Genomic DNA, 14,775 nt, shown 5'->3' with positions numbered 1-14,775 from the left:
GACCCATTGTGAAGATTGAATGTTGGTCTCAACATCTTAACCGTACACCCACATCTCATTACCAGTTATGATTCTCTTTAGCATCATCTCATTCTCATTTGTGCAATACAAAAGCTCTTCACAGATTACGAGGCAAAGATCTTTCTGGTCTTGACTTTTGATGTGAGACTAACTTGCCAGCTACATGATGCATTCCAAGATGCTGCGTCAGAATTTCATGACATGATCCAGCGTAAATGTTATATTCTTCTTCAATCATCGGACAGTCAGTCTTCAATTGGCTTGCACAATTTCATTGACGTTCCTGGACACGAGTGTCGTTCGTAGGTATCAAAGGGCGTCCTGAATGAGGGTCGTCATTGACTTCCGTCCAGTCATTTTTAAACTGTGTGAACCATTCATAACTGAGTCTATAGGCTTCCCGCATTAATTGGTGTGTCTCTGTAAAGGTTTTCTTGAGGTCCACGCAAAATTTAATGCAAACATATTGCTCCTCTCACGCCACCATCTCGAAGTTCACAGACAGTGCGACACAACTTTCTACTCAATGCAGCACTGAACAATAACTGACATACAGCAATGAAACTTGCAGCAGTTACACATTAAACCCAGGCATGTTCAGGTATGCCAACCTCATCTCGCTCCATGTACCATTGGCTCGAAATTGAGTGGTCCGGAACTTTTTGAATGGACATTGTATTTAATCAGATTACATTTGATGGCCTCTTAACTTTCCTCTTGCTGTTTATTGTATGATATGGAATTTTAAGCACATTGTTTGTGTTGTGGACATTTCAATGAAAATTTGTACCTCAACTGGCTCCATTTAGCACTGAGCTTTCATGACAACTGGTTCTCTTATATGTATTATGTGAGACAGCATGTATAGATGATAGCAAGACACCTGTGCTGAGGGTAAACTGTGGTAACTCCTTGAAATAGATGCTCATTTTTTTAACTAACAGATAATGCTATATAGTTTCATGCTAACTATTTTGATACATGGAATACCTAATGGATGTTAGTGTGAATAGATTTTTCACTGAATCACTGTTTGTGGTCTTCTTGCTTTGCTAACAGTGGTAGCCACTGTACATTGCTGGCTGTCTTGCTTTTATGAGTTGTATATTTTTAGTAAAAAAAAATTTGCTCAAGGTTCTTTATAAACTGTTTATTTTCTTATTTACGTTTTTGTAAAGTGTGACACATTTCAAAACAGTCATTAGATCTAAATTTTTTATGCCTGTCTGGTGTTTTCTGTTGGGTGCATGTAAAATATTTTGTTTTGTCGAGGAAGACAACTATGGTTTTTTTTTTCTACAGACACTTCAAGCATCCACACAACGTACTTTTTCCAACACTTTAGTGTTTCTTGTTACAAAACCATAACTGTCAATGTGATGATACCTACCTGCTTTTTACTTTTGTGCATGTTGGGACAGCAGTTGATTTTGGACTTGTTACATAGCCACAGCATATTCTCTAACACTCGTCGACATTGTGGCAAGTACTCAGCATCAGCACTTCTCTTTTATCTTGCAACACTCCCATTAGTACTATGTAGTCTTTCAGAGAAATGCATACATTTCGTTTTTCTTGTGAAGTACCCCTCCTCTGTGTATTAATTTACCAGAGCAATACTTGTGCAGATTTGAGTTCTGTAAGAGATCATTATTCAGTGGCAGTAGGATTCATGTTGTGAATAAGTCTGATCTCAATCTCGTCTTGCCTTGGTGGTAGAATTGTCATAATGTGATAAAAAATGGCCAATGTAACTTGTTCCCAAACAGCAAGTTTGTAAACATGTGAGCTCCATTTCACTTTTTTTTCTTTTTGTCATACATTTAGAAGTTGATGTATGTTAACAGGTATTTGGATTTGGTGATAGGAACTTCAGATCAGTGTCAAACTTTCTTCTCAAATACAATACAATGTGTTATATCTTGAATTAATTTGTGGTCTTTGATGTAAAATCAAAAAGATTTGAATGAATCTATGTACTTATTTAACAGAAATAATTAATTATTAATAATGTGAATGGACAGATAAAAAAAAACTACTCAACAAGCGGTGGCAGGGTGCAGGCACGCGCGTCTCCTCCCCCCCCCCCCCCCCCCCACACACACACACACACACGCACAAACACACACACACGGCCCCCCAGGGGGTCCACAACTCTTTTGTGGATACGTGCGTAGCGAGCACGGGACCCCGAGCTAATGTGGCCTTCCTTCCTTTCCGGGCTGCATACCTTCCCATTCCGCATCCTTCCCCATCCCTATCTTCGCCCCTCCTCCCCTCACCTCTGGCTCTTTCCTTCTCTTTCTCCCCATCTGGGAGTATGGTTTGTGCCTACGTCCGGAGACGGACGCTCGTAAATGTACTGCATTTCTTGCCTTCCTTGCTTTTATGTCTTCTTCCTTCCTTTGTCCTTCTCTGTCTTTTTCCTTCCTTTGTCCTTCTCTTTTCCTTACCTCTTCTCTTTCTCTTTTCTCCGCTGCGGCGTTTGAGACCTCTCTTCCTTCCCTTCCCTTTCTCTTTCTTCCTCCCTGTGCGTGTCTGAAGGCCGACCCACGCCCTTCGTGCGTAGCCGGTGACGGGGTAACGCGTAATTCCCCGCCCCGGGTAGACAGGTAGGACACGTACGTACCCCCTGGTAACGGCCAGGCCCAGGGAGGGGTGATTACCCGAGCTGATACCTTCCGAAAATGCCGATTGGTCCCTCCGTCCGTTTGTCGGGAGGTGTGACCTGAGGTGTGAACAATCACCTAAGGCGGGAGTGCCCTCAGAGAGGGCCCCCACAAGGGAGGAGCGCGCCATCGGAGACGCCGGTAATCATGGGGGATTCTTCCGCAATGGTTTCCTCACCTTCCACTAAGTCTAGTCACAAACGTAAGCATACTGAGTCTCAGCCACAGACGATTCTTCCATCGTTGCCACAGTTCCTTGTTGTTTCTCGGTCTGATGAAGGTCACGACTTCTCCACGGTCAACCCTTTCATTATTCAGAAAGGAGTCGACGCAATAGCAGGTCCTGTAAAGTCTTGTTCCAGATTACGGAATGGCACCCTGTTGTTAGAAACACACAGTGCCCTCCAGTCACAAAAATTGCTGCGTACTTCTCTGCTCCACACCTTCCCTGTCCGGGTGGAACCGCACCGTACCTTGAATTCCTCGCGTGGAGTCGTTTATACACGCTCCCTCGATGGATTGTCTGACGAAGAAATTCAGCACTATCTGTCTGACCAGGGCGTAACGGCAGTTCATAGAGTAATGAAACGGGTTGACACGAACATCATTCCAACCCGCACTGTCTTCTTGACATTTGACACAGTTCAACTCCCATCGAAAATCAAAGCAGGCTATGAGATAATTTCCGTTCGCCCTTACGTCCCAAACCCTACGCGTTGCTATCGATGTCAGCGGTTCAATCACACCAGCCAGTCCTGTTCCAATCCAGCCAAATGTGTTACGTGTGGCACGGATGCCCATGAGGGTGCTTGTCCACCTCCATCCCCTCGCTGCATCAACTGTATGGGTGACCACGCTGCTTCCTCTCGAGATTGCCCCGTTTTTAAGGATGAGAAGCTCATCCAGGAAATAAGGGTGAAGGAAAAGGTGTCGACCTTTGCTGCTCGAAAATTATTCGCCAGTCGCAAGCCCACCGTGCCTCAGACAGGAAAATACAGCACTGTCCTTGCTTCTCCTCGGCCAACAAAGGAGGCGGCCACGCAGACTTGCGACCTCACCTTTAGTACCACGGTCGTCAGATCGGCCAGCGCAAAGATCGCTCGTTCAACCTCACCACTTTCGCCTGCCCACTCTATGGCTCACCCTTCGTCGGGTTCTGCTACATCTCGAGCCCAAAAGTCGGACGCCAAGTCTTCGAAAAAAGAGCATACTCGTGAAGAGTTTTTACGGACCGCAGCTTCACAACCATCGGTTCCTCCTTCCTCTAAACAACATTCTTCCAAGAAGGCTACAAAGAAACCCAGTTCCTCTCCTTCTCCGCCAAGGCGTGCCCCCTCTACAGCACCACCTGGCGGAAATCGCCCTCGGCCATCTTCTGTGTCGCCGAGGCGCACTGCTGGTGGCCGGTCAACCGGCCGATCGCTGGTGGCAGGGACTGCTCCTGACCAACTTATGGATCAGGATCTTCTGCCTTCGGCTGAATGCCATTCCATGCTGTCGGTTGCTAGCTCCGAGCAGTCTTTGAGTTGACAGCAACTTTGGTCCCATTCCTCCATTCTCTTTTCACCCCATGTCCATTATCCACTGGAATATCCGCGGCATTCGAGCCAATCGGGATGAATTGTCGGTCCTCTTACGCTCCTACTCGCCGGTCATCTTCTGTCTTCAGGAAACAAAGCTGCGTCCCCATGACCGCTTTGTTCTCCCTCATTTTCAGTCTGTCCGATATGATCTCCCCTCTGTTGAAGGCTCTCCAGCCCATGGAGGCCTCATGATTCTTCTCCGTGATACTCTCCATTATCACCTAATCCCCTTAAACACTTCCTTCCAAGCTGTCGCCGTCCGTCTTTCACTTTCCGGATACACGTTCTCTCTTTGTACTGTATACATTCCATCGTCCACACCAATGGCACGAGCTGATCTCCTTCATCTTCTTGGTCAGCTTCCACCCCCCTATTTGCTGGTTGGGGACTTCAATGCCCACCACCCGCTTTGGGGATCTCCACACCCTTGTCCACGTGGCTCCGTCTTGCTAGACGTCTTCCACCAAGCGGATCTAGTTTGCCTCAACACTGGGGTCCCCACATTTTTGTCTGCCTCCACGACAACCTTATCTCATTTGGACCTTGCGGTCGGTACTGTTCCGCTAGCTCGGCGCTTCGAATGGTTCGCCCTTGATGATACACACTCGAGTGACCACTTTCCATGTGTCCTCAGACTGCAGCCTCAACTGCCATATATGCGCCCGCGACGCTGGAAGTTTGCCCAAGCCGATTGGACACTTTTTTCGTCTCTCGCGACATTCGATGACCGTCGCTTTCCCAGCGTCGACGATGAGGTCACACACATTACCGACGTTATCCTTACAGCTGCGGAACGTTCAATACCACGCACCTCCGAATTGCCCCGGCGCCCCCCAGTTCCTTGGTGGAACGAGGCATGCCGTGACGCAATACGTGAGCGGCGACGTGCTCTTCGCATTTTCCGTCACCATCCTACTTTGGCCAACTGTATCCGCTATAAGCAGCTCCGTGCGCGATGCCGTCGCGTCATCCGCGATAGCAAGAAGGCAAGCTGGAAATTCTTTATTAGCTCATTTAACACCTTCACTCCCTCCTCGGAAGTTTGGAGTCGGCTTCGACGGTTCTCAGGCGCGCCTAGTTTCTCCCCGGTTTCTGGGCTCACTGTCGCGCATGATACCTTAGTGGACCCCGTCGCAATTTCTAACTCGTTGGGTCAGCACTACTGTGATTTCGAGCTCTACAAATTACCCGCCAGCGTTTCTCCCGAAGAAACGTGCAGCGGAAGTGCGACCTCTTGCTTTCTCCTCCCAAAATCACGAAAGCTACAATACTGTTTTCTCCATGCGGGAACTCCAACATGCCCTCTCATCTTCTCGCTCCTCCGCCCCAGGACCGGATGGTATCCATGTCCAAATGTTGCTGCATTTATCCACCCATAGTCTGCGTTACCTCCTTCGCCTTTATAATCGAATTTGGACCGGCAGCACCTTTCCCAGACGGTGGCGGGAAGCTATTGTCGTTCCCGTTCCGAAACCTGGAAAGGACAAACATCTCCCCTCTAGCTATCGCCCCATTTCTCTCACGAGTAGTGTCTGTAAGGTTTTGGAGCGTATGGTGAATTACCGTTTAGCTTGGTGGCTGGAATCCCGCAGCCTTTTAACACCAGCCCAATGCGGATTTCGGAAGCATCGTTCTGCAGTTGACCATCTTGTCGCTCTCTCCACTTATATCATGAACAATTTTCTCCGGCAACGCCAAACGGTAGCAATATTTTTTGATCTGGAGAGAGCATACGATACCTGTTGGAGGACAGGCATCCTCCGCACACTGTTCTCTTGGGGCTTTCGAGGCCGGCTGCCCCTTTTTCTTCGCGAATTTATGGCAGAGCGCACTTTTCGGGTGCGGGTGAACACTACTCTCTCCCGTACTTTCTCCTAAGAAAACGGGGTACCCCAGGGATCCGTGCTGAGTGTTGTACTGTTTGCCATCGCCATAAATCCAATTATGGATTGTCTCCCTCCTGATGTCTCGGGCTCCCTCTTTGTGGACGATTTTGCGATCTACTACAGCTCTCAACGGACCAGCCTTCTTGAACGACGTCTTCAAGGATGTCTCGATCGCCTCCACTCGTGGAGCATCGAAACTGGCTTCAGTTTTTCACCCAGTAAGACCGTTTGTGTCAATTTTTGGCGACGTACGGAGTTTCTTCCGCCCTCCTTACATCTAGGTCCTGTCAACCTTCCGTTTTCAGACGTCGCTAAATTCTTGGGTCTTATGTTTGACAGAAAACTATGCTGGTCCTCCCACGTTTCCTATCTTTCGGCTCGCTGTCTGCGATCACTTAACACCCTCCGTGTCCTCAATGGTACCTCCTGGGGAGCGGACCGAGTGGTCCTTCTCCGCCTCTATCGCGCCTTAGTGCGCTCGAAATTGGATTATGGAAGCATAGTCTACTCCTCTGCTCGGCCGTCTATTCTTCGGCGTCTCGACTCTATCCACCACCGTGGATTACGTTTAGTGTCTGGAGCTTTTTACACTAGCCCTGTGGAAAGCCTTTATGCTGAGACTGCTGAACCTCCGCTGTCCAATCGGCGAGCAGTCCTCTTGAGTCGTTATGCTAGCCGTCTGTCTTCCATGCCTGCTAATCCAGCCCACGACCTTTTTTTCGACGCCTCCTTTGATGTAGGGTATGCAGGCCGCCCCTCCTCCCTACTACCCCCGGGAGTCCGCTTCCGTCAACTGCTCCATTCTCTTTCCTTCCGCTTTCCTAAAACCTTCCTGACAACTTGGGGTACAGCACCGCCTTGGCTCCGTCCCCGGATCTGCCTGCTCCGTGACCTTTGTCAATTTCCCAAAGATGGTACCCCTACACTTGTTTATCGTCGGGCATTTGCTGCTCTCTGTGCAGAAATGACGGACGCCACATTTATTTACACCGACGGCTCGAAAACATCGTTAGGTGTAGGGAGTGCCTATATTGTTGGCGACACCCCAAATCGCTTTCGGCTTCCCGACCAGTGTTCGGTTTATACTGCGGAGCTTTACGCTGTTCTCCAGGCTGTCCACTACATCCGCCGCCATCAGCGGATACAGTACGTTATCTGCTCAGATTCTCTCAGCTCTCTCCTCAGTCTCCAAGCTCTTTACCCTGTGCACCCTCTGGTCCACCGGCTTCAGGACTGTCTGCGCTTGCTTCACCTGAGGGGCGTCTCGGTGGCGTTCCTCTGGCTCCCGGGACACGCTGGTATCTGTGGGAATGAGGCGGCCGATATAGCGGCCAAGGCCGCAGTCTCTCTTCCTCGGCCAGCTATTCAGTCGCTTCCCTTCACCGATCTTCGGAACGATTTATGTCGCCATGTTGCTCAGTTATGGCATGCCCATTGGTCGGCACTTCCCTGTAATAAATTGCGGGAAGTGAAAGCCCTTCCTTGCGCTTGGACCTCTTCCTCCTGAACGCGTCGTCGGGAGGAGGTAATTTTAGCTAGACTCCGGATAGGGCATTGTCGTTTTAGCCATCGACATCTTTTAAGCGGCGATCCTCCCCCACTCTGTCCCCACTGCTCTCAGCTGTGGACGGTAAGACACCTTTTAATTGAATGCCCCTATTTTAATCCGTTACGCTCCCGTCTACAACTATCGCCTGATCTATCGTCGATTTTAGCAGATGACACGCGCTCCGCCGACCGCGTTCTACAGTTTATTAGTGACAGTGAAATGACGTCAGTCATTTGAAGCCTTTTTTGGGGACAATCACCCCCTTTCTGTAGTGGATTTTTAAGCAGTCTTCTATTTTTAGTTTCTCCAATTTTCTGACTTTGTTCCCATTGCTGCTGGTTTTAAATTTCGGTTTTTTACTGTCTTAAGTCACGGGCTGGGCGCTAATGACCATAGAAGTTTTGCGCCCTAAAACCACAACAAAAAAAAAAAAAACACACACACACGGATTCAACTTTTACAAGCTTTTGAAGCCAGTGGCTCCTTCATCTGATGGAAGAGTTGAAGAGGACTACAGAGGTTTAGGGAGAGGGGTACAGTTTTGAAAAGTTACCCACAATCCTGGATCGGGGGAGACTTGGCTTCTCATCCTGTTCAGTAAGTTTCTCCTGACCCATGATTCTTGGTCACTTTTCTAAAGTATACCCCTTTCCCTAAACCTCTCCAGTCCTTTTTTCTTCAACTCTTCTACCAGGAGGAGGAGCCACTGGCTCTAAGCTTGTAAAAATTAAACTCCTTTTGTGTGTGTGTGTGTGTGTGTGTGTGTGTGTGTGTGTGTGTGTGTGTGTGATTTATTTATTTATTTTTTTTTTTTTTTGCCCTACTGCTGCTCAGTGAGTAGATTTCTTTCTGTCAATTTACATTATTTTCTGTCTAAATTTCACTTCAGGTTAAGTCATTATAGCAAAGACTCAGGTATTAGATTAACAGCCATTCTCTGAAACAGTTCCAGAAACTTTTCAGTTCCTTAAGCTGTGTTTGTCACTCATTTCACACTTAGTTTTGACCCAGGAAATTGTTGTTATTATTGTTAGTGTTAGTATTATTATTTTCTCAATTTTCTGCAGTCTGCTTCTAAAGTGCTTTGTTGGCTCTGGTGGTGAGGCACATCTTTGAGCAGTACCTTTTTGCATCAGTGACATGTTCTCTGTTATGACACTTTCTCAATTTCACTCTAAGATTAAGTGCATTCTCTTAGAAACAGCTTAGTTGGTGAGTGATGCTCTACAGAATAGTAATAGAAGGGGATTAGAACTGGAAAAGGTGTCGAGACTTTGTGGATTTGGACAATTTATTGCAAAAAATTCAAATTTCTGTTTTTTGTATTCTTTACATAAATATTCTTACATGGTCTGTTCTTAGCATCATTGAGGGCCATAGAGTGCTTAAATGATCAGGAGGGCAGCAGCAATTATAATTTCCAGAGAAGAGTTGTGTAATTTGTGACAGTTGTAATTAACCAGAAAAAACTGGTAAATGTACTGGATGAGTGGTGGTATGTATGGGCAGTGGGCTTATAGTTAAAATTGATTTTTAAAATTCTATGAAGTTTGGTTAAATATATCATTAATTCTGCCTCTTCTCTGTTCCTCTCTGACCGTCACCCACTTTGTTTCATTACATGTGGCTTTCTGAAAGACGAGTGGTAGTTTAGTTCAATAAGAGATATTGTAAACTTGCTATAAAATTTTAGTTTGTGGAAAGTAATGTAAACATATTTCTTTCTTAATCATATTTATAATCATGTAATTAAGTCTTAGATTGCGGAGTTATAACTACTGTCCTGTATTTTAAAATTTGTGTGACTGCAGTTTTGTATTATATACTCTACTGTGCTTATCTTTACAATTGCACAATTTCATTTTAGGCTCTGGATTACTGCCACAGTATGGGCATCATGCACCGCGACGTAAAGCCTCATAATGTTATGATTGATCACGAAAATCGTAAACTACGCTTGATTGACTGGGGACTGGCAGAATTTTATCATCCAGGACAAGAGTACAATGTCAGGGTGGCTTCACGATACTTCAAAGGCCCAGAGTTACTAGTAGATTATCAGGTATATTCTGCATAGATTACATAAACGTCAGTTTTTGTATAATGTGTATGTGTGTGCGTGTATTCACAAGTGATTTTTCATTGTAGATGTATGACTATTCATTGGATATGTGGTCTTTGGGCTGCATGCTAGCAAGTATGATATTCAGAAAGGAACCTTTTTTTCATGGTCATGATAATTATGATCAGCTTGTACGAATTGCTAAAGTTCTTGGAACTGAAGAACTGTCTGAGTATTTAGAAAAATATCACATAGAACTGGATCCTAGGTTTCACGATATCTTAGGCAGGTATGTGAATGGTTTATTCTTCATAGAATGTGAAAGTGTAGATTTTATTTGATAGTAACTCTTAACTGACTTTCCTGACAGGCATTCTCGGAAGAGATGGGAAAGATTTGTGCACAGTGAAAACCAGCATTTGGTGTCTCCAGAAGCTTTGGACTTTTTAGACAAACTGCTACGATATGATCATTATGAACGGCTAACAGCACGAGAAGCCATGGAGCATCCTTATTTCTGTAAGTTATAATCTTGAATCTTCTTCTTCTTCTTCTCCTCCTCCTCCTCCTCCTCCTCCTCCTCCTCCTCCTCCTCCCTCGCCTCCTCCCTCGCTCCTCCCCCCCCAATCCCCTCCCCTCTTATCTATATAGATCACTTCATTTTTTAAAATCAGTGTTAAAGAGTAAGGTGGCTTTCAGTTATTTGTGTCATATTCAGTACGTAATACAAAATTTTCCTTGTAATTGGAGACCATAGTGTGTGTGAAATTAGCTGCAATTTTTGACCTTTGGCTCTCTGGAGGGGCTTTGATGCTGTTGCCCAGGTAACACCAAAAGTGGGTTGGTTTTTCGTACTGTGCCGCCAGTTATTTGGTTGGTAAAGTGCCCTTATTGCCGTGCTGTGGATAAATAATACCTTGTGGTTTTGTGCAGTAGACGTATCTGTGTCGGTTGGATCTTGTTGTAAAATGGTACTTTTTGATGTTGAAGTGTTCTGCAGTCATCAGGTATCGTGAACAAGTGTTTTGTGTTGGGATTACTAGTAATAGAGTAGCATGTCTGAACAAAAGAGGTACAGGGAAAGTGGTCGTCCAAGTACATGTTCCCTAGCTGTGAAGATAATGTTCTACTGCAAAATAGTCTTCCAGATGACAGTGCACCATACCACTCTGTTGTGATGGGTAAAGCTCCAACAGTGCAATAGAGAAAAGCAGATATTTTGCTCTGGGTGCAAAGAAATGTTCCATTGGACAAAGTTGAGCCTAGTGTGTATGAGGCAGAGTTAAAGAAACTTGTAGTGCTATACTAGCCCAAAACTCCATACTACTTGGTGAACTGGCTGATGCTCCGGTTGAGAATATATGGGCCCAGGTGAAAAGAAGTGTGGCAAAAAGACAAGTAGTAGTTTACGCTCAGTATTTTGAAATGGCTTCTTCCAAATGTGGTGTAACATTTGGAAGAAGCCATTTCAAATGTTACACCACAGGACTGGCTATGAGCTGTTAGCCATACCAAGAAGGAAGCTGAGAAGACAGGAATTCATAAAGGTCTGTGAAGAGTGTTGAGTAATACATAACTTCTTTTATTGCCATGTTAAAAATCTGCTTAGTTTGCCAAAACACAGCAGAGTTTACAAATGTTAATATCACCGACATTCTAATAATTGAAATTGTGACAGAATCATGAAGTGTTGTTGTTAAACTAGCAAATGAGGACAAGAATTGTTGAAAAAGTTCATTCTTAGAGTAAAAATAGATGCTAAGCTTCTTTACCTACATTGTTGCAAACTCCACAGCAATTCTTGTTTAGATGACCCTTAAAAATTACATAATTTAATTGAGAAGTTCTGTAGTTCTTGAATATTGCAGTGGATATGAAAGTTTTGCATGTTCATCATATTGCAAAATACTCACCTCTTTGTGTGCGTGCTATCTTTTGCCAAGTCTGTTTTTAATCTCTCAAACAATTTGAGGTACAAAATATTTATGAATAATTGTTGTGGAGCACTTTAGATGCATTGTTTCCTCGAGATTGGAAACGGATAGTTATGTTCTTCAAAGTTTAAAGAACATTGCATTATGTCATCTACATTTCGTATACAGCAAATTGATGTAACACAGGCAAATTCATAACGATCCATATTTTTCGCTACAAACTTTAAGACGTCCTTGCATAGTTTACATAATCTCGAAATATCACGATAACTATGACCATTATTGAAATAATAAGCTCATAATGAAGCTGGCGAATTAAGCTATAAGCTGTGTGAGAATCAGTTTTTTTAAAAAGACTGCAGATCAGTCGGATTGTGTGCCTTGGAGTTCACATAGATAAGCAAGCCTGATAGCTTTTGCGCCAAGTAGACTTGTCATTGCCGTTGCCAGCTCGCACACTCAGCACACCCTGGCAACTACGCTTCCCTCCCTTCACTCAGTACCCAACTATCAAAAGTCTCTAATAATTTTCAGTGCACTATAACTGTTAACTCTGTAATTTGCGTGTTGCATGAATATTTTGTAATTGCCTTACTTTAAAATTTATCTTGGTTTATTTCTGACAGTATTTGCTCTAGTCTTTCGCTCATTACAAATTTACACTGAAAGTAATGTATTGGTTTGTCCTCTACACTTTCTTCCTATAATTAAATTTGTATTATTTGGCATGACATCTTCCACTGCCAGAATGAGTTTCTCACTCTGCAGCAGCATGTGCACCGATACGAAACTTCCTGGCAGATTAAAACTGTGAACTGAAATTCGAACTTGGGACCTTTGTCTTTTGCGGCTAAGTACTCTACTGACTGAGCTGCCCAAGCATGACGCACGACCTGTCCTCTCAGCTTTACTTCTGTCAGTACCTCGTCTGGAATCTTCACAGGGGAACTTTGGAAGATAGGAGATGAGGTACTGGTGGAAGTAAAGTCATGTGGCTGGGCCGTGCATGAATAGCTCTGTTGGTAGAACACTTATCTGTGAAAGGTAAAGATTCTGAGTTAGAATCTCGGTTCGTTGCACTGTTTTAATCTGCCAGGTAGTTTCATCTTAAATTGCCTTTATGCAGATGAACTTCACATATTCTATTATGTCACAAACCACCTTATTGTAGGTTAATTTTTATTTGGGTGCCCATATTCTTCTTTTGAGTTGCAACAGAAGCTTATTTTCATTAATTATAGAACACTAAAGGGGAGTGGATGTTCCATTGCTATTAAACAATTGCAGGGTTTACTACACCATATTTTATTCAGTGGAACACATAATTTATAGGTCATGCATTTAGTTAATTACCATTATTATATTTGCAATGATATGTTAGATACCAAATTAAGTACAAAATGTGCTGTTCTATACTGTACAGCACTCATAAATATTATGAGGGTATTGTAATCTAGAGTCAATTCTCTTATCTTTCTTGCGTTTTATTGTGTGTGTGTGTGTGTGTGTGTGTGTGTGTGTGTGTGTGTGTGTGTGTGTGAGAGAGAGAGAGAGAGAGAGAGAGAGAGAAGCCTCTGAAAGTTTGTCAGAGTTCTTGTTTGCCCTGTATACCTACCCCGTTAAGTACCAGTGGTGTGGTCACAGGGCACATGTATGTAAGGGATTGACAGTTCATGAAGTAGTTGTCTCGTGGACAGCTGTATTATAAGGGATTGGCAGCTCATGAAGTAGGTCTCTTGTGGACAGGTGTACCAGTCTGTCACATGCAACATGGTGTTGTAACTTCTTGTATTCCTGGGAGTAAAGAAAGTACAGGCAATTTAATTAAAGACTGTGCTTTTAATGAAGTGAAGACAGTACTGTGTTCATTACAGCAGCTTACCTCCATTCCTCATGTCCACAGTATAAAAGTACTTCAGTAGTGAATGGCAAACACATTGAGATCATTGCTTCTGCCCCAGTAACCACTGTGTCAGCTGTGAAAAGCTCAGACAACACCATAAAGCAGTGTGCAATGAAACTTAAAAAAAGTTCAGTAGTGTATTAAGTAGTCCAACTTCTTTACCACTGCCACTGGATTAAAACAATTCAACAAACACCTAGAAACGAGAAGGATGTCTGAAGTTGCCTGATCTTGTTTTCGGAATGTTGTCATAAAATTCCAAGAAACAAAGGTGCAGGAACAGTTAACTACACAGATTCGCTTCTGTAAGCCCCCAACTCCTGACTGCTTGCATTCTTGGCAGCAAAATGCTGTGAATCCTTTTTGATAAATTGCTTGCATACAGCAGTGGAACATAAACATGATTCAGGATTCATGTAGAGGAACTGAGTTGTAGCCCAGATAAAGCCAGTCGGTATCTGAGACTTGTATCAGGCACCAAGACCCCTTCAATGAGTGGCTGTGGTCTTCATAAAAGGAAGGAGTCGGTGGAGAGAGGACAAAACATTGTATGGCCAAGTGGTCCACTATTTGGATACAAATAGCAGATTAAGGATTCAACTAATAGAAAGCAAGCCACCAAAATAGTTATTTTGAAAGGCTGATTGGATGCTGTATAGCCAATTGGTTATTTCTTAACCTTCTGACAGGCAGGAATGAATGTATCTACATCTATACTGTGCATGGAAAGATGGTATGTCCCATTGTACCAGTTATTAGGGTATCTTCCTGTATGGGTGATCGAACTGCAAACGTCAGGCTACTGATGTGTACACACCGAAATCTAATGGCTGTTATGAGGAGTCTATTTTTCATTGGTCGGGTAAAGGTTTCCACTTTACAGGGGATCAACAAAAATATGGAAACACCAAAATCACAATTCGCTTATGTGCCATAATGTGGTGTAGGTAAATCGTCTGTATCCAAAATAGCTTGCAGCCGTCTCAGAAAAGATAAAAAAGTACTGTATGATTTTTTAAGGGAATTTCATAACTTTCTTCCTGCAAAATGGTGGCATGTTCGGGTAATGATGATAGAGGTGGATAGCAATAACATGCCAACTCTGCAAAGTAGACCACAAAGACTCGATAATATTGAGATCTAGTTACTGGTGGCCAGGGGAGATGTG

The 14,775-nt window shown here is 44.1% G+C and overlaps 1 protein-coding gene across 4 annotated transcripts in view; it reads left to right on the top strand.

Moving 5' to 3' along the window:
* The window catches only part of LOC126191527 (casein kinase II subunit alpha), a 79,069-nt gene that overhangs the window by 17,104 nt on the left and 47,190 nt on the right, over nt 1-14,775 (top strand). For all 4 annotated transcript variants that reach the window (XM_049932430.1, XM_049932428.1, XM_049932431.1 and 1 more), the window contains exons 5-7: nt 9,576-9,770; nt 9,857-10,059; nt 10,141-10,289. In XM_049932430.1, the coding sequence (XP_049788387.1) occupies nt 9,576-9,770; nt 9,857-10,059; nt 10,141-10,289 (547 nt within the window). The remainder of the gene's footprint in view (nt 1-9,575; nt 9,771-9,856; nt 10,060-10,140; nt 10,290-14,775) is intronic.

Source organism: Schistocerca cancellata, chromosome 6 (genome assembly GCF_023864275.1).
Source record: "Schistocerca cancellata isolate TAMUIC-IGC-003103 chromosome 6, iqSchCanc2.1, whole genome shotgun sequence".
Classification (NCBI taxonomy): domain Eukaryota; kingdom Metazoa; phylum Arthropoda; class Insecta; order Orthoptera; family Acrididae; genus Schistocerca; species Schistocerca cancellata.
Note: the sequence above shows the minus strand (reverse complement) of the source record. Positions and strands in the feature narration are given on the sequence as shown.